This window comes from Zingiber officinale, chromosome 1A, assembly GCF_018446385.1.
Source record: "Zingiber officinale cultivar Zhangliang chromosome 1A, Zo_v1.1, whole genome shotgun sequence".
NCBI classification, from domain to species: Eukaryota; Viridiplantae; Streptophyta; class Magnoliopsida; order Zingiberales; family Zingiberaceae; genus Zingiber; species Zingiber officinale.
In genome coordinates, this window is record NC_055987.1 from 29,394,233 (window position 1) to 29,417,148 (window position 22,916).

The window sequence follows — 22,916 nt, forward strand, 5'->3', positions numbered from 1 at the left end:
CTCCTTGAGTCTCCGTCCGACGAACTGCCTCTCGTTGTCAAAGACGAGCTGGTGAGAGATGTCAAACTGACATAAGATATTTTGTCATATGAATTTGATGACCATGTGTTCGGTTATCTTGACTATTGGTTCGGCCTCCACCCACTTTGAAAAGTAGTCTACTGTGATGAATAGAAATCTTTGTTGAATGGTCGCCATTGGAAATGATCCAACGATGTATATGCCTCATTGGTCGAACAGACAAGACATAGTGGATGTCTTCATCTTCTCGGCCGGTCGGTGTTGGATATTGTGATATTTTTGACACGACGGATAGGTGGCCATAGTTCGAGCAGCATCCTCTTGCAGTGTGGGCTAAAAATATCCCGCCAACAGGATCTTTTGGGCCAGCGATCTACCGTCCGAGTGACTTCTGCAGGAGCCCTGATGCACTTCTTGAAGGATGTACTCGACGTCCTCCGATCCGACACACTTGAGCAGGCTTTGAGAAAGCTCTTTTATACAGCTAGTCTCCGATTAGAGTGAACCGTATGGCCCTCTTTTTCACCAGGCGAGCTTCTTTCTGATCGGCTAGAGTGCTACTCGTTCGAAGGAATTCTATCAACGGGGTCCTCCAGTCGCTCGAGAAGTTTATTCCATCCATCCTGTCAATGTGCGCCACTAGGGAGACTTGCTCGATCGGCTACTCTATCACAATCGGTGACAATGAACTGACTAATTTAACCAAGTCATCCGAGATCTGGTTGTCCGAGTGGGCAATCTTCTATATAACAACTTCTTGGAAGTTTACCTTCAGCTTCTCGAAAGATTCTGCATATAGCATGCGTCGGGAGCTGCTTATTTCGAACATCCCTAACAACAGCTAAGCTGCCAGCTGAAAATCGGAGTGGATGATGACCTTTGTTGCTCCGACATGGCGAGCCACCTACAAGCCGGCTATTAAGGTCTCGTACTCGGCTTCATTATTGGTAGCCCGATAGTCTAGCCACATGGATAGTTGCATCCTATCTTCTCGTGGCGAGATCAAGAGAATGTTGATCCCGCTACCTTGTCGAGTGGACAATTCATCTACGTATACTTTCCAGGTCACGTCTGACTCAGTGTTCTGAACCTCAGTGACAAAATCAGCTAAGGCTTGAGCCTTGATCGCCATTTGAAGTTGATATTTTATGTCGAATTCGCTCATCTCAGTTGTCCATTTGATCAGTCGTCCGGATGCCTTGGGATTAAAAAGGACTTTTTCCAAGGCACTGTTGGTCATCATGACGATCAAATGTGAAAGGAAGTACGAACGATGTCTCCGAGCGGCGAGTACTAGCGGATATGCTAATTTTTTTGAGATAGATGTAGCGGGACTCTGCATCTTTCAATATATGACTCAAAGAATAGACAACTTGTTGTTTTGAGCCATTCTGGCGCACTAACACCGAACCAACCGCATACTCAGTGGATGACAAGCAAATCAAAAGTGGCTTACTAGCGATGGGTTTGGCTAATACAGGCCAAGAGTTAAAGTACCCTTTAAGCTCTTCCAGCGCCTTGTCGCATTTTGTGTTCCACTAAAACTTGGTCGCTCGACGCAGTATCTTGAAGAACGGATGACTCCGATCGGATGACATGGAGATGAACCTTGATAGCGCGGTGATCCATTCGGTCAGCCGTTGGGCCTCCTTCAAGTTACGGAGCAGGAGCATGTCTCTTAGCGCCTTCACCTTGCTCGGATTCACCTCGATCCCCCATTCAGTTTGGATGTATCTGAGGAAGCGGCCGCTTCTTGCTCCAAACAGGAACTTGTTCAAATTCAGCTTTATCCCATACGTCCTTAAAGTTCGGCATGTTTCTTCGACATCGACACAAAGATCAACAGCTCGGAGGGACTTTATCAGTATGTCATCAACATATAACTCCATGTTGTGACCGATATGCTGACGAAACACCTTGTTCATCAGTCTTTGATAGGTGGCACCGGCATTCTTCAGTCTAAACAGTATGACATTGCAGCAATAAGTTCCATCGGCAGTGATGAAGCTGACCTTTTCTTGATCCTCCCGGGCGAGCGACACTTGGTGGTAACCTTGATATGCGTCGAGCATGCAGATCAGCTCACAGCCTACAGTGGAGTCCACCATCTAATCCATCCTGGGCAGGGGATAGAAGTCCTTCAGGCAAGCCTTATTCATATCACGAAAGTAGATGCAGACTCGCCATTTGTTGCCCGGGTTGGAGACCAGCACGACGTTAGCGAGCCAGCTGGGAAACTGAACCTCGCGGATGGGACCGGCATCAAGTAATTTTTCTATCTCCGCCTAAATGATCTGATTCTACTCTGCACTAAAGTCCCTCTTCTTCTGTTTCATAGGTCGACCGTCTGGTCAGACGTGAAGCTCATGCTGAGCTACAGTTGGCGAGATGCTCAGGAGCTCGTGGGTCGATCAGGCAAACACATCGTGATTTCGCTAAAGGCAGGTGACCAGTTCTGCCTTCTTCTCCTCTATTAGGTCAGCAGCGATGAAGGTGGTGGCCTTCGATTGGGTGCCGATGAATCTAGACTTCCTCCTTTTCCTTGTAAACCAGCGCGGGAGGTTCTTCCTTGATGGTGTTCACTTCTAAGCGAGGGGCCTTCCGCGTGGCTCTTGCTTCGGACTTCATAATCTTGACATAACATCGTCGAGCGACCAACTGATCGCCTTTTACTTCGACCACCTTGTTGTCCACATGAAACTTGATGTTCTGGCAGAAAATGGACACCATCACTCGAAACTCGTTAAGGGTCGATCGGCCCAATATAACATTGTAGGCAGACGGCGCGTATACCACAATGAAGTTTGTGGTCCTTGTCCTCTTGAGCGGCTGGACTTCCTCCTTTTCCTTGTAAACTAGCGCGGGAGGTTCTTCCCTGATGGTGTTCACTTCCAAGCGAGGGACCTTCCGCGCGGCTCTTGCTTCGAACTTCACAATCTCAATGTAGCATCGTCGAGCGGCCAACTGATCACCTTTTACTACGATCACCTTGTTGTCCACATGAAACTTGATCTTCTGATAGAAAATGGGCATCATCGCTTGAAACTCGTTAAGGGTTGATCGGCCCAATATAACATTGTAGGTAGACGACACGTATACCACAATGAAGTTTGTGGTCCTTGTCCTCTTGAGCAGCTCCTCTCCGAGCGATATGGCTAGCCGAATCTAGTCGATCAACAATACTTCATTACTTGTGAACCCGTAGAGTGGGGTCGTCATTGGTTGCAGCTCGCTTCGGTCAATTTATAGCTGGTTGAATGCCCTCTTGAATATAATATTCATCGAGCTTCCTATATCAGTAAATGTTCGATGAATAGTATAATTAACTATTACCACTCAGATGATTAGGATGTCGTCGTGAGGGATCTCCACTCCGTCTAGGTCTCGGGGGCTGAAATTGATCTCAAGCCCCTTGGCATTTTCCTTGCCGCATCCGACAGCATGTATTTCTAGGCGTCGAGCATGCAACTTCCTCGCCCAGTTTAAGTCGTCGTCAGTCAGCTCACCTGCGATCAGTCCAATCTCTCCCCGAGCGATGTTGTTTCAGTTCTCCTCCTCCCGAGCTGAGGTCCTAGTCCGCTCAGCAGAAGCTCGGGCGAGACTTGTGTTGTTTCTCCTTTGAGGCTGATGATGACACCGCTTAGATACCACTCGATCACCTTCTCGCCACTCCGTTGATCGACGACTCTTGTGTCAATCGGGTGATGGTGATCAACAGCAATATCCTCGAGGAGTCGGTCGGCTCGAAATTAGCGTCAGACCGTAGCAATCACGTGTGTTGTGCGTTGCCGACTGATGGAACGAGCAAAATATTGATGTCCATACCTTTCCCTTCACCATCTTTAGGCGATCGGTTGCCACATGTTGTACGGCCTGCGTTCTGGGCTCCTAGTGTTGCTGTGCACCTCCCGCTCAGGGCTCCTTAGGTGGTTGATGGCTACTAGGTGGTCGCCGTTCAGGCGCTCCTGCGGGCTCGACTGGTGCCTCTTTTGTTCTTGTTGTTTGGGCCTCTTCCACGTTTATGTACTCCGTGGCCCTTCTAAGCAAGTGGTCGAAGTCCTTTGGCGGCCTCCTGATGAGTGAGCGGAAAAACTCTCCTTCGATGGGCCATTGGGTGAAGGTGTTCACCAATATTTCCGAGGAGACCGATGGAATATCCATAATCACCTGGTTGAAGTGCTTGATGTATGCCCTTAGTACCTCCTTAGGCCCTTGTTTCAAGGAAAATAGGTTGACGCTCGTCTTCTGGTAGCGGCGACTACTGGTGAAATGGTGTAAGAATGTCGCTCAAAAGTCTTTGAAGCTATGAATCGACCTGATCGACATTCGTCTAAACCAGTACCGCGCTGACTCAAAAAGTGTAGTGAGGAAGACCTGACACTTCACCCCATCGGTGTACTGATGAAGTGTGGTCGCATTATCAAACTGGGTCAGGTGGTCGTCCGGATCGGTCGTTTCATTATACTCGACGATTGTCAGCGGGGTGTAGTGTTTTGGCAGAGGGTCGTTCAAGATTCCCTGAGAAGATTATTGATTAATCCACTCGGACAAATCATCATTCCTTGGTGCTTTCCCTTTACATGTGTCCCAAACAGGCACTTCGTCCGAGGAGGATCCTCGTTCCTTATCCGCTCGACCTAGCTCCTCTACTGGAGTGTTGAACAGGGCACAATGGAAGGGGATAGGTGTGTGGGGTGCATCTCCGTATATGCCCGCCGGCTTCTTACTATGTCCCCAAACGAATACATGATCCACTCGGTCTCCATATCTGGCTGGATGACCTACTGCTGAGGTGCGGGCTCCTGCACATGGCGATCGACCAATGCCTGTTGTTGTTGCTGCTCTACTATTTTTGCCACTCGGGCTTGTATCAGCGCATCCAGCTCCTCCTTTGTTAAAGTAATCGTGGCGAGTCATCCAGCGTCCTCCATCTTCACGTTTCGAATTCAAGCTACGTTCCCACAGATGGTGCCAATATGATCCTATCCAAAAATCATGGAGACGAAAAGCTGGAGATGTGACTGCTACGTTGATGGGATGTAGATCACGCTCCGATCTGCAAGCACGAGAAACGTCAGTGCCGAGCCAAGGAAGGGGTGCCCAACATTAGCCCTCCGACGCTCAAGTTAATCACCGACACGAAGAAGAAGATGGAACCACAGTAACGCAAGCGTAAAAAGTGAATTACGCGTATCTGCGACGGTGTATGGACCCCTCCCCCCCCTTTTATATAATGCCCTGATGGACGACGTGCACACTTTTCGATATATGGCACGTTCTCCCATTGGTTGCGAACATGTTCCCCCAATTGGTTCTGGACACGTGGTCATGGACACATTATCCAATTGGTCGTGGGCACGTCCTCCGATTTGTCCGTCGTACGATCCGCCTGTAGAACATGCCACGTGTCGACGATGTCATCTCCCAAAAGTGTATCCAAATACACGTCAGTGTTCCTGCCGATCAACCGAGTGGAATAGTCTCTCGGTCAAGTACTCTTTTGCTCGGCCGAGTATTCCTCTGTTCGGCTACTATTCCCTGCGACCACAAGTCTAGATAGTATGTTCATGCCCAACCAAAATAGCGATCCGGTCATCTACATGCGTCTTTGCTGGGCTCATCCCATTGTCGATCGAGCGACTCATGCCCGATTGACCCTTGATGTGGGGCTCCGCTCGGCTACCATTTAGTGAACTCGTTGGTCCTCTGGCGTTGACTTCCTTAACTTTGACCTCCACCTCGACTATTATCTTCTTCCCTTGACTCGTACTTTATGGATCCCTTTATCACCGCATCATCTATATTGACTCCAACAAATTTTGCCAGTAAAATGCAAATCTACCGACCAAAAATTAATTGATAAATTAAAAAATATATATATAATGATGGAACTGCTCGAGAAGGAAGAAAACTTATCGATATTATTCAGTTTGGCCAAAACCTCTTGCTCCATACAATATTACTTCGATCCAACCACACACAGAATACAAAAATTATGTAGAGATGACAAGGGGCAAAACAAAAAAAAAAAATCTAAGTAGAGACAAAGGAGCTGATGAACAGATGGTTAATTAATCTTATTGATCATCTTTACGTAGTTAAAAAGAACAGAACAGTGACTTATAGAAAGTGGACGTTTCCTCGTTCTTAAAGATAATAAATAATATGCATATAGTTTTTTAATCCCTTCCTGCTTCTACTGCATCAGAATGATGAGGAAAAGCGTGCGTCAAATCACTCACCGAGGCCAAAAAGTTATTGCCATTTTAGAAAAAAAAGAATAAATGAAATAGGAAATAGGAAAAAGGAAGGGGAAAGATAATGTAGGTAGTGAAAGGTAGTATCTCTCTTTCCTCATCTTATTATTATTATTATTATTATTATTATTATTATTATTATTATTATTATCTTCAGCGGGAAGAAACTGCAGGTGGAATAAGATTTTCACTATAAATATATTTCTTGTTTTGTTGTTTTATTTGCTCATCATGTCTCTGGTACCTCTCATCTTACTCTTCTGAGTAGTAGATGTTTGATGTAGGAGATGAGTACTTTCTGAAAGTTCCATTCTCATTTCATCCTCATCTGTATCAGGTATATATAATTTGCCTAAAAATATTCATTTAATTGTCTCCTCTTGCTTCCATCCAAGATCTGCCAAGTTCTTGTAGAATATATAGATGACTTCTTTATCATCTTCTTATAATAATTCTGGTTAGATTTCAGTTCTAGTAGATCATAAAAAAAATTACAAGATTGATTAGGGTTCATGGTCATGCGTTCTAAGATTAATTTTCCTCTTTTAGATCTATTCAAACATTATGGCGATTTTTCCCCATTAATTTAGAGGGAAAAGAGTTGATTTTCTAGTATGGCGGCTTATTTCCGTGGAGCGCCGGAGATGCAGCCGGACGGCGGCCTGCAGACGCTTTATCTCATGAATCCGAGCTACGTCGGTGGCTACTCCGACGTGGCGGCCTCTCCGGCGAACATGGCTCTACTGAACTCCGCCATCGACAGTAATTCAGTGAACTCTATAAGCCTGCAGAAGCACTTTGTCGGCATCCCGGTCCATCAGCCCTCGGCTCCGACGCCCCACCATGACTTCGACAGCGGTGGGCCGATCCATGACGGCGTGTCGTCTGCAGTTCAAGGCCTGCTCCCCCGCTTACACCAAAACCTGTGGACTTCCGCGCCTTCGATGTCGAGCCGCGACCCAGTGGCCGGCGCCTCCCAGCAAAGCTTGTCTCTCAGCCTCTCCCAGCTCGAGACGGCGGCACCGGAGATGCCTCCGGCGAGAGCCGACGAGTCGAAGATCAACGGCGTAACTGGCTTGCTGATGAGGTCCAAGTACTTGAAGGCGGCGCAGCAGTTGCTCGACGAGGTTGTGAACGTCGGGAAGGGGTTCAAAGATGAGTTCACAAAGCGGGCCACTTCCAAGAACCCCGCCGCCACCGTCGCCTTCAAAACCACGGACGGTGGAGAGGAGAACACGAGTGCGAAGCGGGCCCCGGATCTCTCTTCCGCCGAGAAGCAAGAAGTGAGGATGAAGAAGGCCAAGCTCGTTAACATGCTCGAGGAGGTAATTAATGATCTCTCTCTCTCTCTCTCTCTAAAACAGAGTTTTCATCAATCTAAACACTTCTCGAGCAACATGTAGGTGGAACAGAGATACCAGCAGTACCGCCACCAAATGCACGCCGTGGTGTCCTCCTTCGAGGCCATCGCCGGCACCGGATCAGCGAGGGCGTACACCGTGCTGGCTCTCCGGACGATATCTAAGCAATTCCGGTGCCTCCGGGACACCATCGCCGGCCAAATCCAGGCCACGAGCAAGAGATTGGGGGAGGAAGAGGCAAAGTCCGTCGGGTCCAGGCTTCGGTTCACCGACCACCATTTGAAGCATCAGCCCGCGCTGCAGCAGCTGGGGATGATCCAGAACAACGCTTGGCGGCCGCAGAGAGGCCTCCCCGAACGCTCTGTTTCCATCCTCCGCGCCTGGCTCTTCGAGCACTTCCTCCACCCGTAAGCCCTCTCAAATCAGCAAATCAAATCAAATCAAATCAAATCAATAAATATCTGCGATAACTCTATGAATTTATATATGGATGCAGATATCCGCAGGATTCAGACAAGCTCATGCTTGCTAAACAAACAGGACTGACAAGGAGCCAGGTAGTTAATACAGTTAAATTCAGTAGATAACAATGAGAGATTCAATGTTCAATATCCAAATCCAACCGGCGCAGGTCTCGAATTGGTTTATCAACGCGAGAGTGCGTCTGTGGAAGCCGATGGTGGAGGAAATGTACTTGGAGGAGGTCAAAGATAAAGAACAAAACACCTCTGAGGACATGGCGAGCAAGAGCGACGCTCATGGAAGCACCCCATCCAAGTCAGTAGTAGAACAACAGGAAAGTAACCCGACCACCGCAATTCAGCCTTTGGCTACCAAGAAAGTGAGGAGGAGTGAGGAGGAGCTCATTGCCGGTGACACGAAGAGCAACCAGGAGCTACTGATGAAGCTCATGGATGGATGGCAGAGAGTCGGGGAGCAACAGGGCTCCCATCCCTCCTTGAACCCAGGACATGGCGGCTACGGAGGCTACTCGGTTGGGCAACTCAGGGAGCAATTTGCTCCGAGGTTCTCAGGCAGTGGGGTGTCGCTCACGCTTGGCCTGCAACACAGTGGGAACCACTCCCTCTCCGTGGTGCAGCCATCAAGCTTCCTCACAAGCGAAGGCAGCGACTATATGGCACATCCATCCAATGCAGCAGCATTCATGGCAGACAGAGGTCTGCTGCTCAAATATTACCAGGCATCATAGGCTAGGTTTCTTCCTATATTGCATTTCAATCAGTAATCAAATATATTTGGTTGTTGTGTACTAGTGGTAGTGTATATATACAGAATATCATTCTATAGACACAGAATAGAATTGTATAATTATGTATACACTCTCATTGGAGACTAAGATGCAAATCATCCGTATGGAATTGTGCATCAGTTGCTTCTAGGCAATATGGACATGACGGGGTTGATAGATGCAATGGTAGGTCATGGAACTCACTTACGAACTTTTTGCTTGCCATGGAAGAACACCCATGTTTCAATAGCTTGAGGATTTGAATGAACTAATTCTTACATTGTGTATATTTGCCTCCTCTAATGGTATATAGATGAATGCCACATAATATAATGTTAGGATGTCTAGGGTTAATAAAATCTTTCTCAATCCCTTAAAAGTGTTTCCTTAAATATAGATATTAATCAAAAAGCATATTAAGTCATCCAGTTGAGACTCATCCATTGTATGTCTTAGTTGAGAAACAAAGCCACAATCTTTTTGATTGGAATGCTTGCGAGCATATCCATTATATCATGGTTAATATAGATATGTTTGGTTCCACCTCTATCTTAGATCTTTGAATAGAAATATACATAAATTGTGCATTCAAGAATCAATGTGTTGTTTTTTGGAATTCCTAAGATTGAAGGTGGTTTAAGTTAAAAAGTCAATATACAGCACCCAACCATCTTGATAAGAATTTGCCCACTTTAAGATTCTTATTGAATTTGTGAACTCCTTACTTGCTTGGATGAAAATTAATATACAATATCACAAATGTATCTTTCTAGTGCATGTATATAAGTCGTATACAACAAGATGCCAACCAACTGGTCCTTTTATTTTAATAAAAAAACTAGTAGTTTTGAACTGTTGAAGCATTTAATGTACCTATCTACGCCACCAATGGTGATATTTTACATGCATAAGAAATAGGCCCTTAATGTTCTTTATTTATGAAAAAAAAAAATGTTCTTGCCAGATTTTACATTAGTCAACTTTTTTTTCGAGATCATATTTGGTTTTCAACCTCCCTTTCTAATCTAAACCGCAAGCTAATTTATGGACAAAGATAAAATTTTCGGCACCTTAAAATGGTCAAATTGAGACATCTTACACCCTTTCATTTTGCACATATATATTTATAGATTTAATCATACAAGTTAATCTACAAATGTCATAATTAGATTAGAGAGCAAAGATTGTATGACTAATCAATATAAAACGATGCAACAAATAAACATATGGTACCTTATTATGAATAATCTTCAATCATATGGCAGCGTACATATGGATTATAATCACCATTGAGTAATTTTTTATAGTTAAAGGAAACTCAGACAAACAGTATATATAAACTGGCATACATGAGAATATGTTTTCTATAATGAAAACAATAAAAAACAAAAAAAAAACAAATGATGATCAAATAACAATATATAATTATCATTACATTGGCAGTTGCCATAATTTTAAGCTAATGGAGAAGAATGAGACTTCTGAACATTTCAAGTGTGTTCAATCAATGTCCAAAAAGAAATATATCCAAGGTCTTTACCGACACCAAATTATTGGCCGAGTCAATTGGATTCAGATAAAGTTTGTCAGAGCTTACAGTGAAATTAATAATTTGAGAAACTTGAAGCTTCCACCTCAAAAGCAATACAAAGAAGGGGAATTATTCAAATCACCAGTTTTTCCTTGATCTCTTCCAAAATTTCATTAAAAATATCTCCAAGATATAATAATAAAAAGAAAATGCGAAATGGGCATTTTTAAAATTACCCTAACAAATTTGAAGAATAGGTAAAGAACAGACCTGTATCAAGATTGGGCCAGAACTACAGCACTCCGCAGCACCACATTGACTTTGAAACATGGCTATCATCAAATGCATATCTTCATAACCTTTAACATCAGAAACTTAACCAAACCTGTCCGTTAACATCTAGATACTTTATCCTCGGCTCCACCTTGGCTTGAGTTGGTCCAATTACAATTCAAAACACTGCCAAGATTTTCTTGAGCCTTGTGTATGAAATTAAGCATTGTTCCCAGGTTCATAAAATACAAGAATAAGAATAAATAATAAATAGTAATAATATTAATAATACACCTTTTAGCTCGATGTAGATGTCTTACGAGTCCTGTGGACTCAGCGTGATGCACCTCTTTGCTATGATAAATATACAAAAAATAATAAAGTTAAACCAAGTTCTATTTACATATCAACTACTATAATGGACTAACTGATCAAGTTTTGAGGACCACGAGCTGCATATATCATCCTAATCTTGTCCAAACTGTGGTAGCTAGTATCAGCAGCTGTTCATTGTTACACGCAACATCTCAGATCGCACTGTGCAGACCAATTGACTCTAGATATATATTTCTTTATGCCAGTAGCAACTAGCCAGGTAAATCAAGAGTCAAGGTACATGAAACCTGGGAAACCATCCAAGTAATAGTAATATGATCATGTTAACCTTTACATTACCAACCATATACAGGGTTTTGCACCTGGGGTGGCAGCAGGTGCAAGTCCATACAATGCTGCTTACTGTAGTCCCGTGTTCCAGGTATAGCACCAGTAGACAACCTCAGGATCTCATTTCCAGTGAAACAGTAATGAGCAAATGCTAATCCTCCATCCACAGCCTCTGAGAGAATTGGCATGGAAATCGACTTGTTGACCTTAGGGCCACTAGCTTTGCAGCTTAAAGTCTCTTCATTGTTCAAAACTTTATCAAGTTCTGAATATTGCATAAATCGCTGTGTTGCAGCTTCCCATGATAAGTTATATCTTTGCTCAGAAGTTAGAGGCTGAGGCTCATTGTTCATGGCCTCTTTCACTCTCGCCACAAAATCCTCAGAAGTCTTGTAAGTCAAGCAGTTGGGAAATGCCCTGAAGAATTCATTTGATGGGTGATCCGCACATATCACAAATTTTCCCATTGCAAGAGCCTCTGCAGTTGCTGTGCACAGGACATCACTGACACTAGGATTTACAAAAACTTTGTACCTGCCAATACAACAGAAAGACAGAAACATATTAGCACATTCATAATGAAGAGAGAAGAATCAGGTAAACCATAGATCCTGTAAGTTAGGTTTTTTTCCTGCCAAACATTACCCATGTAATGAATCATCAGCATGATCCCTTCCTTTGAAAAAGTTAAGGTTCAAGTCCAATTTCCTTGCAGCATATTGGACTTCCTGTGAATCCTCACCACTTCCATATATATCCAACTTGAACCCTTCCAAGTCATTTTTGTGCTTCGCAAACAAATCTATCAATTCCCTGTAACCTTTTGCCCAAACCATTTTTCCAAGAAAATAGGCTCCTTTTGAAAAAGCCTGATTCCCCTGCTCCTTTTCAGCAGCTATTTTTTCTCCAACTTTAAGAAATTTGGGATTAACACCATGAACATTGCATATGATAGACTTGGGTAACTCCTGAGTAGCTGCAGAAAGCCGCAAAACCTGGAACATTTAGCAGAGAAATTAGGAAACCACTTTTCTGTACCATGCACAAATAAATACCAGTACCATCCTGAGTAAGAACATTACTTTTTAATTTTTAAATTGACTAAACAAATCAAAAACTACCAAATTTCAAATCTCATGCCTTGTCACAGTATGCTCTTGTAACCCAATTGTTGATGTGCTTGACAAAGAATGCTTGGATAGCTCCATTCTTCTGTCTTTTAATGTACTCCAAGTAGTTTGTATGAACTACACCAACAACATAATTAAACTTATCTGTCCATCGCTTTCCATGATGATACCAATTTAGGTGCTCTGGCTCTTCCAGTATTGCAATATCAGCCTCCTTGGAAGGAATAAACTGTGTGGTATCCCCAGCAGGTATTATGCTTCGTCTTTCCCTTGAGAACTAAAACAAGTTTAAACATGTTAAAAACAATGGTACTGCAAAAGGTAGACAAGCAGCATTAAATGCTTCACATAATACCTTTCCTGGATAGAAAGAGATCTTAAAATCTGTCTTGAAGCCAATCCGATCCTCCAGCCAGTTCCTTATGTAGGCTTCCTGCTCTTCAGGAGAAATGAATCTTAAACTGTTGGGATAAACTAGATCCTGATCTGATTTGCAAAGCCAGGGGACCACCAAAGTAACATCTTGTTTTGCAGATTTAGCCATATATGCAGCCCGAAATAATGGATTTACAGCAGTTCCAGTCATCCATGGGAGACTGGCAGTTGTTACAATTGCAACATGCCGCTTCTTGTCTGTTGTCTTGTGCTCTAAAAGATTAGTCCAAAAGCCTCCCTCATAATGATGACCTGTACTTCCGAGCACACTGGCGATTCTCAGATCAAGATAATCAATGTTCTCATCTATCAAGGATGCCTCCTTTGCAGAAAGAGAATGAGAAACAAGGTGATCTTTGTGTCTCCTGCACAAGGCTTCTATAATTTTATTACATGTATCTGCAATAGAAACCCACTAAATGAGATCCAACAGCTATGGATGTTAGTGAACTAGACATTGCTAAAGCTTAATTAGATGCTCAACTTAGAAACAATTAGGACATGTTTGGTTGAAGGTGGTTGTTGATAACCTTGGTTATCTTTCTCAGATTATGTTATTTAATCCTGTTTGGTTCAAGAATAGAATGACTCCCAGGTAATGAAGTATGCACGCCACGTCAGTAAACAGGGGATATAACCCGGAATGTTACCTTGGAAGTGTGAGGTTTTACATGATTGCGTGTTAACAAAAAAAAAAAATCAAAACTTTTTTACATATTCTTTTTTCCTAAAATGGTATTTCAAAGGTTAAACCAAACAATATTAGGTTATATTTTATTCCCTAAAACTAAGATTATGCATGATAACTTAAACCAAACACACCCAAAGTTTCTTTAAAAAATACATGACATTCTAAGACATATTGTGTATATATACATGACATCCTAAGCCAACACCATCAGCTCCAGGTTGTAACTCACAAGATGATTGATCAACACAAAACTAGCCCAAGTGCAAAACACACACACACACACACACACACAAACAAGTGGCCCAAATCTCTGAGAAAGAAAGTATTACCTCTCTGTATTCCAAGGTGATCAAACAGTGGCCCAGACTGCTTAACAAGATATGCCAACAGTTCAGGCAAGTCCAATGGTAGAATTTCCTGCAATAGATATATTCATCTAGCAATTCAATAGCAAATCTATTGTACGAGGCAAACATCAACATCAATGCCAACATTTATGCCAGATATTACAATTCATGAAGATGGATTTTATTCACATTTACCATGAACCCACATGAAATTATTATGGTATTGATGTATTTATACATCATGTCTATTTCTATATTGCTTTTAAGAAAAATTCTGATCTTTAAATAGATTTAATCTAGTTCTGGATATAAATAAGGTCACACTAGTTTTTGGACAATTTGAAGTTTGATGTTAAAGCAAATATTCAGATAGTATGTATGGAAATACTGTGTCTATTCAGATAGAATATACAGAGATACTGTGCTAAACCCTAAACCCTAAACCCTAAGCCCTAAACCCTAAAGTATTTTGCTCAATCTTACAATGTTTAAAGATAAATATCTTGTCTCAATATTTGACAGTTTGTTTTATATATGATTTAAGCAATTGAAGCCCTAACGATTTTTCTTTGAAGTACTGATGGCTATTTTTCTTTGCTTTCAAACAGCCAATCTTCTCTAGCCTTTGCCTACTATCCACTCTCTATCAAAAAAAAAAAAAAAATTGGAAAGGCGGCAGCATCAGATCTCATTTTCAGTGATGTGATGAAACATGTCATCCAATAGGACAAGTAACAAAAAGTAAAAGATCTCAAAATAACACCAGAACCAACTTTTGATTCTTGAGGCTCTTTGACAAATGATCCCTGAAATACAAGTAAAAGGTAAATAAATATTCTTTCAAACAAGAAAATAAGTAAAGTAACCATAATAAAATGAAAAAACAAAAAAAATGAAATTCTCTTGGTCACAGTAATGAATACCCTATGTCTAGATTGGCAGGGCTAGGTAAGCTTAATATGCGCTAAAAAGTATGAAGTCACTACAACTAATTTAATCAGTTAATCTGGAGGAAATACCTCATCAAAAGAGTAGAATCAAAATTGTATTTCAGTCCATATGCATAAGAGGTTGTTCCAGAGTAAAACCAACAAATCCAGGTTTTATTTACTTTTAAGTGGAGCCATGTGAGCCTACCTTCTACAGGTACAAGATAAAAACTGAAGCCTAGTGAACAACAATAACATTTCCCTAGTCTTCTTGTGCTTGAAACTGAGACAAGATCAAGGAATTAATATTGTAGTTGATACAAATAGTAAAGTATCAATCCAAAGAAGAAGGCAACAAAGAAACTCAACTGCTTAAAAGTCAAAGCGAAGGTGAAGAGAAAACACTTACAATTGAAAGGAACCATCAAGAAAAGATACTGAAGAAATTTTGTTCCTTGATGGTGAAAACGAAGATGAGGATGAATTGTTCCTTCCTGTTAGAAAAGATAACCAAGGGAAGCTAACAAGAAACTTTGTTCCTTGAAGGTTGAAACACAGTTGATGATGCAACCACTCCTACCTCTTGGAACAGCCAAAGGGAAGATAGCGACAACTTGTTACGAATCGAGTTATTCAGGGTGGGTAGGAATGGTGCGAATACTAATGGATTGATTTACAATTAATCAATTCATTGTCTAGTTTTTAATTTTATTCTACTTAAGAATCTCAATATTTTTATTTTAAATAACTTTAATTTTATTTTACATCAAATCTCAGGAGAGAGAGTGCCTACTGCTAAATAAGAATCTTCTGAGACAAGGATACAAACAAAGATATAGTACTTTGGATTTCTTTACCAACATTAAAAAACATTTATAGGACGATATATCATTATGCACAAAATACTTAAACAGGAACAATGAATCTACATTATGTTGGCCCAGGTAGGTCGGAGGGAGGGGAGGTGAACTGGCTGTTTAAGAAAAACCTTCCTCGACTTTTAACTCAGATTAGTAGTGCAACAAAAAATAGAATAAATGAACAATAAAAAAAAACAAGGCCAAAAGAGTTACTTAGTTACAACCAATAAGGTTATTAATCCCAGGCAAGTAAACGCACTAAAGATCTCCTTCTTTGAAGCCTCTTAAACTCGTTGGAAGCTCAGAAAGTAGCTAAGAAATCAATACAGAAGTTGTTACCTATTTCCTAGGTCCAAGGCCTTTTTATAACCACTGTAGAATCTTATCCGTAGCTTGAAGACGCCTTCAAGGGATAGAACTTTATCTGCCGAGGATAAAACATTATCCTCGACGACGTTCAAATCTGCCAGATTGAAGGCGTCTTCAATCACGGTTGAAGGCACCTTCCATGTGGGTTGAAGGCGCTTTCAACGTTGTTGAAGGCACCTTCCCACTGAAAGGCGTGGAGGTGCCTTTAACTCCAATGAAGGCGCCTCCAGCAGCTCCGCAGCTCCTTTTTGGCTCTTCTGCTGCTTGCTAGGGTGATTTCGGCCAATCGGAATAGGGCTCACCCGAACCCATTTTCCGACCTTTTCCTCGAGCAGACTTCCTCCCTGGCTTCTCGTCCCTAAAACCACCGCGTACGTCCTTCTCGTCCACTGATGTACTCTTCCGCGGCACCTCGTCCCTCGGATGCACCGAGCCCGTCGGCTCTCTCCCGTGTCGTCCTTCTCGCTAGTTGCGTCTTCCGCTCGACTTCCTGTGTTCCTAAGCTCCTGTGCAGTTAGACACAAGGGTTAAGCACTAACAGGACCTAACCTGATTTGATCGATCACATCAAAACTACCACGGGGTACCAACAATCTCCCCCTTTTTGATGTAATCAAACTCAACTTAAGTTAGGGTAAACCACAAATAAAAAACAGTTATAAAAATATTTTGCAAGTAAAAAATTTTACAAATCCAAAATTAAAATTTGTTGTACTACTCTCCCCTAGACTTAATATCTTACTAATTCTCCTTTAGATCACATTAAAAATGGGGTACTTTTAAAAGTCTAAAAGTAAAAATGAAAAAAAAAATTCTAATTGTTTTAAAAAAATATTAACTGAAAATTAAGGTATTTTTATAACTTCTAAATGTTTAACAATTAGTCAATTAAATATTTATTTCAATGATTGGTTTCCAGACTGTAGCGAGGCATTAGGCCTTCTTGGATATTGGAACAACAATCACTTTCTAGATAAAGCTTCTTAAAGAAATTTAATATTTAATTTACTCTGAAAGTCATTATTAAAAATATTCAATCCAAATATGATTTTGGAACCCAATATAGATTCCTAATTAAAAGTTTCTTAGGTATGTATTTTTGTGAAATTTTCCTAATCTGACCTTTATGGTATTTAAGGTACCAATTCAATCCACTATATTTTCTAATATATTGAATATTTGAGCAAGCACGATTTTTCAAATTTTCTATTTCATTTTTCAAGCTTTCATTTTCATTTTTTATTTTATCAAAGTCTTCTAATCGACAAGATTTAGCTAGAGTTAATTTCAATTCTTTAATTTCTTTTTCTAATTTACAGTCATTTTTTATTAATAGTTTTATAAACTGAAATAACTTGTCAGGAGGAAGAGACCGTACTTTACTTACCTTGTCGATCCCGTGATCCGAAGCTCCCTCTGAAGTACTGCTTTCTTCCGATGTCGCTCCCCCTTCATCGATGCTTTCGATACTCATTTTAGACGAGCTTGCTTCGTCTCCTTCTTCTTGGTGACTTGCCACTAGCGCAAGTCCGACGATGCCTTCAATTTCCGATTCGGACGACGTTTCGTCCCACATCGTCTTCATATTCTTGTACTTGTTCTCTTGGGTCGGCTTCTTGTTCTTGCTCTTGTCCTTGTCTTTCAATTTAGGGTAGTTATCTTTCACATGCCCTTCTTCATTGCAATGGTAGCACCTTATCCTTCTTTTTCTACCCTGCACTTGATTAAATTTTTTAGTTTTACATAACTTTTTAAATTTACGTACCATCAATGCGGTTTCATTATCATCGAGAGAAGATTCTGAATCTTGTTCATCCGCCTTTGCCTTTAAGGCAATGTTATGCTCCTTGTTCAGACCTGCACATCTCGCTTCATGAACTTCAAAAGTTGAAAATAATTCTTCTAAAGTAGTTGAATCTAGATCCTTAGATATATAATAAGCAACTACTAATGATGCTCATTCAATATTTCTAAGGAATGCGTTAAGAGCGTACCTTAGCGAATCTCGGTTACTTACCTTTTCTCCGAGATTCGTGAGTCCAGTGATAAGCTCCTTAATCTTTGAGTGAAGGTGTGCAACGGTTTCGCCTTCTTCCAGTTTAATGTTGCTGATCTGGTTTCTGAGCAGATCTCGTCTCACGAGTTTCGCCTCCGAGGTTTCTTCGTGCAATTCCAAGAATTTCTCCCAGAGCTCTTTTGCAGACTCGTAGGCTCCGATCCGATTGACTTCTTGTGGCAGTAAGACGCTTAGCAAATGGAACTCTGCTTTGCCATTTGCCACGAAATCGACCTGCTCCTTTTTGGTCCAGTGGTATTTTTCTTTGCCTTCGGGTGCTACAAAACCAAATTCCATTATTAAAAGTAAATCGAAATCAGTTTTGAAAAATACCTCCATCTTCTTCTTCCAGTTGGCGAAATCTCCCTCGAACTTCGGTGGGTAGATGCTTGATCCGGCCATCTCGTATGCTTCGTTCGGCGGTTAGTCCTCCTGAAGCGAACCTTGCTCTGATACCAATTGTTGGCCCAGGTAGGTCGGAGGGAGGAGAGATGAACTGGCTGTTTAAGAAAAACCTTCCTCAACTTTTAACTCAGATTAGTAGTGCAAAAAAAAAAATAGAATAAATGAACAACCAAAAAAACGAGGCCAAAAGAGTTACTTGGTTACAACCGGGGAGATTGTTAATCCAAGGCAAGTAAACGCACTAAAGATCTCCTTCTTTGAAAGCGGAGAAGCCTTTTACACTCGTTGGAAGCTCAGAAAGTAGTAGGAAATCAATACAGAAGTTGTTACCTATTTTCTAGGTCCAGGGGTCTTTTTATAACCCCTGTAGAATCTTATTCGTAGCTTGAAGGTGCCTTCAATAGAGGTTTAAGGCGCCTTCAAGGTTAGAACTTTATCTACCGAGGATAAAACATTATCCTCGGCAACGTTCAAATCTGCTAGATTGAAGGCGCCTTCAATCAAGGTTGAAGGCGCCTTCTATGTGGGTTGAAGGCGCCTTTAACGCTGTTGAAGCGCCTTCCCACTGAAAGGCGTAGAGGCGCCTTTAACTCCAATAAAGGCGCCTCTAACAGCTCCGCAGCTCCTTTTTGGCTCTTTTGCTGCTCCTTTTGCTAGGGTGATTTCGGCTAACCGGAATAGGGCTCACCCGAACCCATTTCCGGCCTTTTCCTCGAGCAAAATTCCTCCCCGGCTTCTCATCCCTCGGACCGCCACGTGTGTCCTTCTCGTGCGCCGGTGTACTCTTCCGCAGCATCTCGTCCCTCGGATGCACCGAGCTCGTCGGCTCTCTCCCATGTCGAGCCTTCTCGCTAGCTGCGTCTTCCGCTCGACTTCTTGTGTTCCTAAGCTCCTGTACACTTAGGCACAAGGGTTAAACACTAACAAGACCTAACCTGACTTGGTCGATTACATCAAAACTACCACGGGGTACCAACACATTAGACATTAGTCCAAGTTAAAAATAGAAGACAATTTGTGGGCGAGAATGCACAATGCCATCTACAATGCCCAGATGGGAGGACTGAATTATATCTTATTAGGTCTGATCGCCAATCTAAGATCTAAAGCCAAGTAAATTATAGTTCACTCATCTAACTTTATACATTCTCTTCCCAATGAAACTAAATTAAGGTGTCACAATCTCACCCAATGAAGGTAAAGTTCAAATATAGGTGAGACTGATCACTATTTGACAACATGTGAGAACTCATGGTAGCAAGAAAACCTTTGAAACATAACAACATGCCTAATATTAGGTCTGCTATCAAATGCAACAACCTACCAAATTGAGAGATCTGAGAAATGATCCAACCACAGTAATGATCTGCTATCAAACTAACTTATTAGATCCAACCATTAAACTAAAATGATCAGTTTAATAGTTGTTGATTTTCTAAACCTACGAATGGTTTGCATCACAACATTTCACAGTAATGAGTCGAGATTAAATATTTGAGTGGTGAGGAGGTTTATAAGCAGAACTTTAGGTATTTTACTAACACAATTATAAATAAAGCGCACAGAGAGATTGATATAAGAAATAAAAAAAAACAGTTTAAATTCACGAATATTTCCATCTTCATCCACAAGCTGGCCCCATTAATTAAATGCTTATGGCTTCAGCATATTCAGCAGAAGAGATACCCTAAGAAATCAAGAAATAGGGAGGATGGATTGACTTGACTTAAGAAGAGCACTCACCAGGCTCAATTTCACTTTCTCGACCAACTCGTTGCTCGTTGACTGGCTCTTCCGCTCTAACCCCTTCAGGCCCATCTTGAGTATTCGAATGGGATCCCACTCCTTCACTTGCTCCTCCTGCGCCTCCCCTTTCCACAGGACCCTCTTCTGACTCGGAGCTCCGTCCCCGCCGAGACCGAAGACCTCCCCCATCTCATCCACCTCGGAGACGATAACACTCCGTATGGAGGACATATCGATCCGAATAGTTGACTTGGGGGCCCACTTCTCGAGCACCCTGCGGCTTAAATCCCGGGCGGAGTAGGCCTGCTGGAGCTCGGACAGCTTGGGCTTGATGCGCTTGATGATCTCCAGCTCCGAGGGGGACGAGAAGGCGAGCCCCGCGGACGGAAAACTGAAGAAGTTCTCAAGCTCGCGATCGGCGAGACTCTTGAAGGAGCTGGCGCGGGCGCGCATGAGGCGGAGATCTGCGTCGGCGTTGTCGCGCACCTCCCGCCACCCCCGGGAGATGAAGGAGAGAGCCTTCTCGGCCGTCCCGGCGCCGGGCGACGGTGCACTCTCCGCTCCGCGGCCCAGCATGGTGCGCGAAGAAGGCACCGAGGGTTTCTCGACCAGAGCAAACGGGGTGGTATTTGTACCAGAAAGAGAGAGCCGCATATATCTCGAGTTGGATGACATGGTGGGTCGGGATTGGTCAGATGCTTCCTCCCTGTGGGTACGCGGCTGAGTATATTCCGGAGTGTAAGATAATATTCCCCACTGTTAAAGCGACCATAGGCGTTGAGGCCCAGGTCGGTTGCCCTGCTTGCCACACTCGTTGATGGAAGGGAAAGCAAAGCCGCACGCATTCTCTGCCGAGTGCCCAGCTCCAGAAACTCCCACCATCTCTGTGTTCCGCCTCGTTTCAGCTGGGTCCAACCGATTCCGTGCCGTCCAAATTCTATTCCGTGCCGTCCAAATTCTTCTTCCAGAAATTTCTTAATCGATGACTCAAAGGAAATTTTCAAGAATATTCGTTTTACTGCTTATTTTAGCTGGCTGGCTGAAAGTTCACATATAGCGCATCGGTTTTCAAACTGTCTTCTAACATATGTCACATATATATATATATATATATATATATATATATATATATATATATATATATATATATATATATATATAGTAAATCTTGTTGACTAAAATCTATCCAGTTAGAAATCTATATCCCCCTAATTATAATACATGTGATCCGGCGATAAGAACAGGGGACTCCCGTTCCGAGAAGTCAATGTCACGTGGAAGTCAAAAGGTCAATTGGCCGATCAGACAAGGGTGGACCGACCGGCCGACCGGGTTCTAAACGGAAGTAAAGGCACCCGACGAGGAGTCAGGGTTCCGACGCTCATGTTGAACAGGGTCGTATGGCCGAGCGGGTGGTCTGCTCCGCCGAAGGCATAAAGTAGCAATACTACGAACAGTCTCCACAGAGCACACTACCGGGAATCTCCTAAGTGAACTAACACATATGACCGGCCGGACGCAAGGGGACTGCCAACCGGCCGAACACTCGGCATGGAGTAAAAAGAGACAAAAGGACAAGGAAACATCTTCTGACAGCGGGTATGGCCAACGAGCAGGTTATACGCAGGATCTTATGACAGAGGGTTCCGCTGTCCCATCAGAGACGTGCTCGGACTGTAGCAGTATGGTGTCAGGTAAGCATTTCTGACAAGCCCATATTGAGGTATGGGCTGAGGACACGTATTTGCCTCGGTATGTGTGCGTGAGCCCCTTCCCAGCTCTATATAAAGGGTCTCACACTTCACCGGAGGTACGTATTCTACGATATTCGGAGTCACTTCTTTGTTGTTCACTTCCCTGACTTGAGCATCGGAGGGTCGTCGCCGGGAACCCCTTCCCGGCCCGACTTCTTTGCAGGTTCGCCGGGGCTCCGTGTGACCGGTCGGAGATCTACGTTAGCAACGCGGAGAGCGCCACGTGCCCAGCGTCCGTTGATTCAGCGTTCGGACAGGATCAATTTGGCGCCGTCTGTAGAAACGCTCTTGCATCCGATCGGAAGCAATGGACGAAGCTGGACGACCGCACGCGGTGATGCTCTCCACAGAGGAGCTCGACGCTTTGATCGAGACAAGGGCAGCTAAGCTTGTGGAACAGAGACAAAAGTCGCAAGCCGAGCGGATTGAGCAGCAAGCAACATCAGCATCAGGGGGCCGAGCGGAAGCACCTCATGCCACGATTCCGTTTCATCGGGCCCTATTCCGCACGCCTCCCGAAGCCGCAGCAGTGAATCGTGATCGAAGATCTTCATCAAATGAAATACCAACCCGAGACAACAAAAAATGCAAGGCCCCCCCGAGTGGATCAATCGGCAATTCTCAGAGGCCATTCTACGAGACCCTTTGCTAAAGCACTATGTGCCCCCGGCGATCGGTGAATACAATGGAACCACCGACCCGGACGATCATTTGGGTAAGTTCGACAACACGGCTACCCTTCATCAATACACAGATGGAGTGAAGTGTCGGGTTTTTCTAACCACCCTCTCGGGATCGGCTCAACGGTGGTTTCGGAGATTGCCGGATGGATCCAT

General features: G+C 43.1%; 2 protein-coding genes across 4 annotated transcripts; one reads left to right on the plus strand and one right to left on the minus strand.

The window, feature by feature from the left end:
- The first annotated feature begins 6,454 nt into the window (after window positions 1-6,454).
- On the plus strand, window positions 6,455-9,013 carry LOC122022295 (BEL1-like homeodomain protein 1). 2 transcript variants are annotated; one of them, XM_042580254.1, is made up of 5 exons: window positions 6,455-6,615; window positions 6,828-7,603; window positions 7,682-8,046; window positions 8,136-8,196; window positions 8,271-9,013. In XM_042580254.1, the coding sequence occupies exons 2-5, from the start codon at window positions 6,893-6,895 to the stop codon at window positions 8,847-8,849; spliced, it is 1,716 nt and encodes a 571-aa protein (XP_042436188.1). In that variant the 5' UTR covers window positions 6,455-6,615; window positions 6,828-6,892; the 3' UTR covers window positions 8,850-9,013. The 2 variants fall into 2 exon arrangements, with proteins under 2 accessions (XP_042436188.1, XP_042436190.1); XM_042580256.1 differs by having other exon boundaries at window positions 6,487-6,615; window positions 6,869-7,603.
- Window positions 9,014-10,933: 1,920 nt separating this feature from the next.
- Window positions 10,934-20,995, minus strand: LOC122022279 (digalactosyldiacylglycerol synthase 1, chloroplastic-like). Of its 2 annotated transcripts, XM_042580240.1 has the most exons (7): window positions 20,324-20,995; window positions 14,735-14,767; window positions 13,944-14,031; window positions 12,844-13,322; window positions 12,499-12,765; window positions 12,004-12,353; window positions 10,934-11,892 (listed from the first exon to the last, which is right to left on the minus strand). In XM_042580240.1, exons 1-7 carry the CDS (start codon window positions 20,978-20,980, stop codon window positions 11,364-11,366), a joined length of 2,403 nt encoding a protein of 800 aa, XP_042436174.1. In that variant the 5' UTR covers window positions 20,981-20,995; the 3' UTR covers window positions 10,934-11,363. The 2 variants fall into 2 exon arrangements, with proteins under 2 accessions (XP_042436174.1, XP_042436179.1); XM_042580245.1 differs by lacking the exon at window positions 14,735-14,767.
- Between the last annotated feature and the right edge of the window lie 1,921 nt (window positions 20,996-22,916).

Excerpts from the sequence above, each read along its gene's own strand:
- LOC122022295 (XM_042580254.1), top strand. The coding sequence starts at position 6,893 with ATGGCGGCTTATTTCCGTGGAGCGCCGGAGATGCAGCCGGACGGCGGC. Across the intron at positions 7,604-7,681 it reads TCGTTAACATGCTCGAGGAG|GTGGAACAGAGATACCAGCA; the intron begins GTAATTAATGAT and ends AGCAACATGTAG. Across the intron at positions 8,047-8,135 it reads TTCGAGCACTTCCTCCACCC|ATATCCGCAGGATTCAGACA; the intron begins GTAAGCCCTCTC and ends ATATGGATGCAG.
- LOC122022279 (XM_042580240.1), bottom strand. The coding sequence starts at position 20,980 with ATGCGGCTCTCTCTTTCTGGTACAAATACCACCCCGTTTGCTCTGGTC. Across the intron at positions 14,032-14,734 it reads AAGAGCCTCAAGAATCAAAA|GAAATTCTACCATTGGACTT; the intron begins GTTGGTTCTGGT and ends TATCTATTGCAG. Across the intron at positions 12,766-12,843 it reads TCTCTTTCTATCCAGGAAAG|TTCTCAAGGGAAAGACGAAG; the intron begins GTATTATGTGAA and ends AACTTGTTTTAG.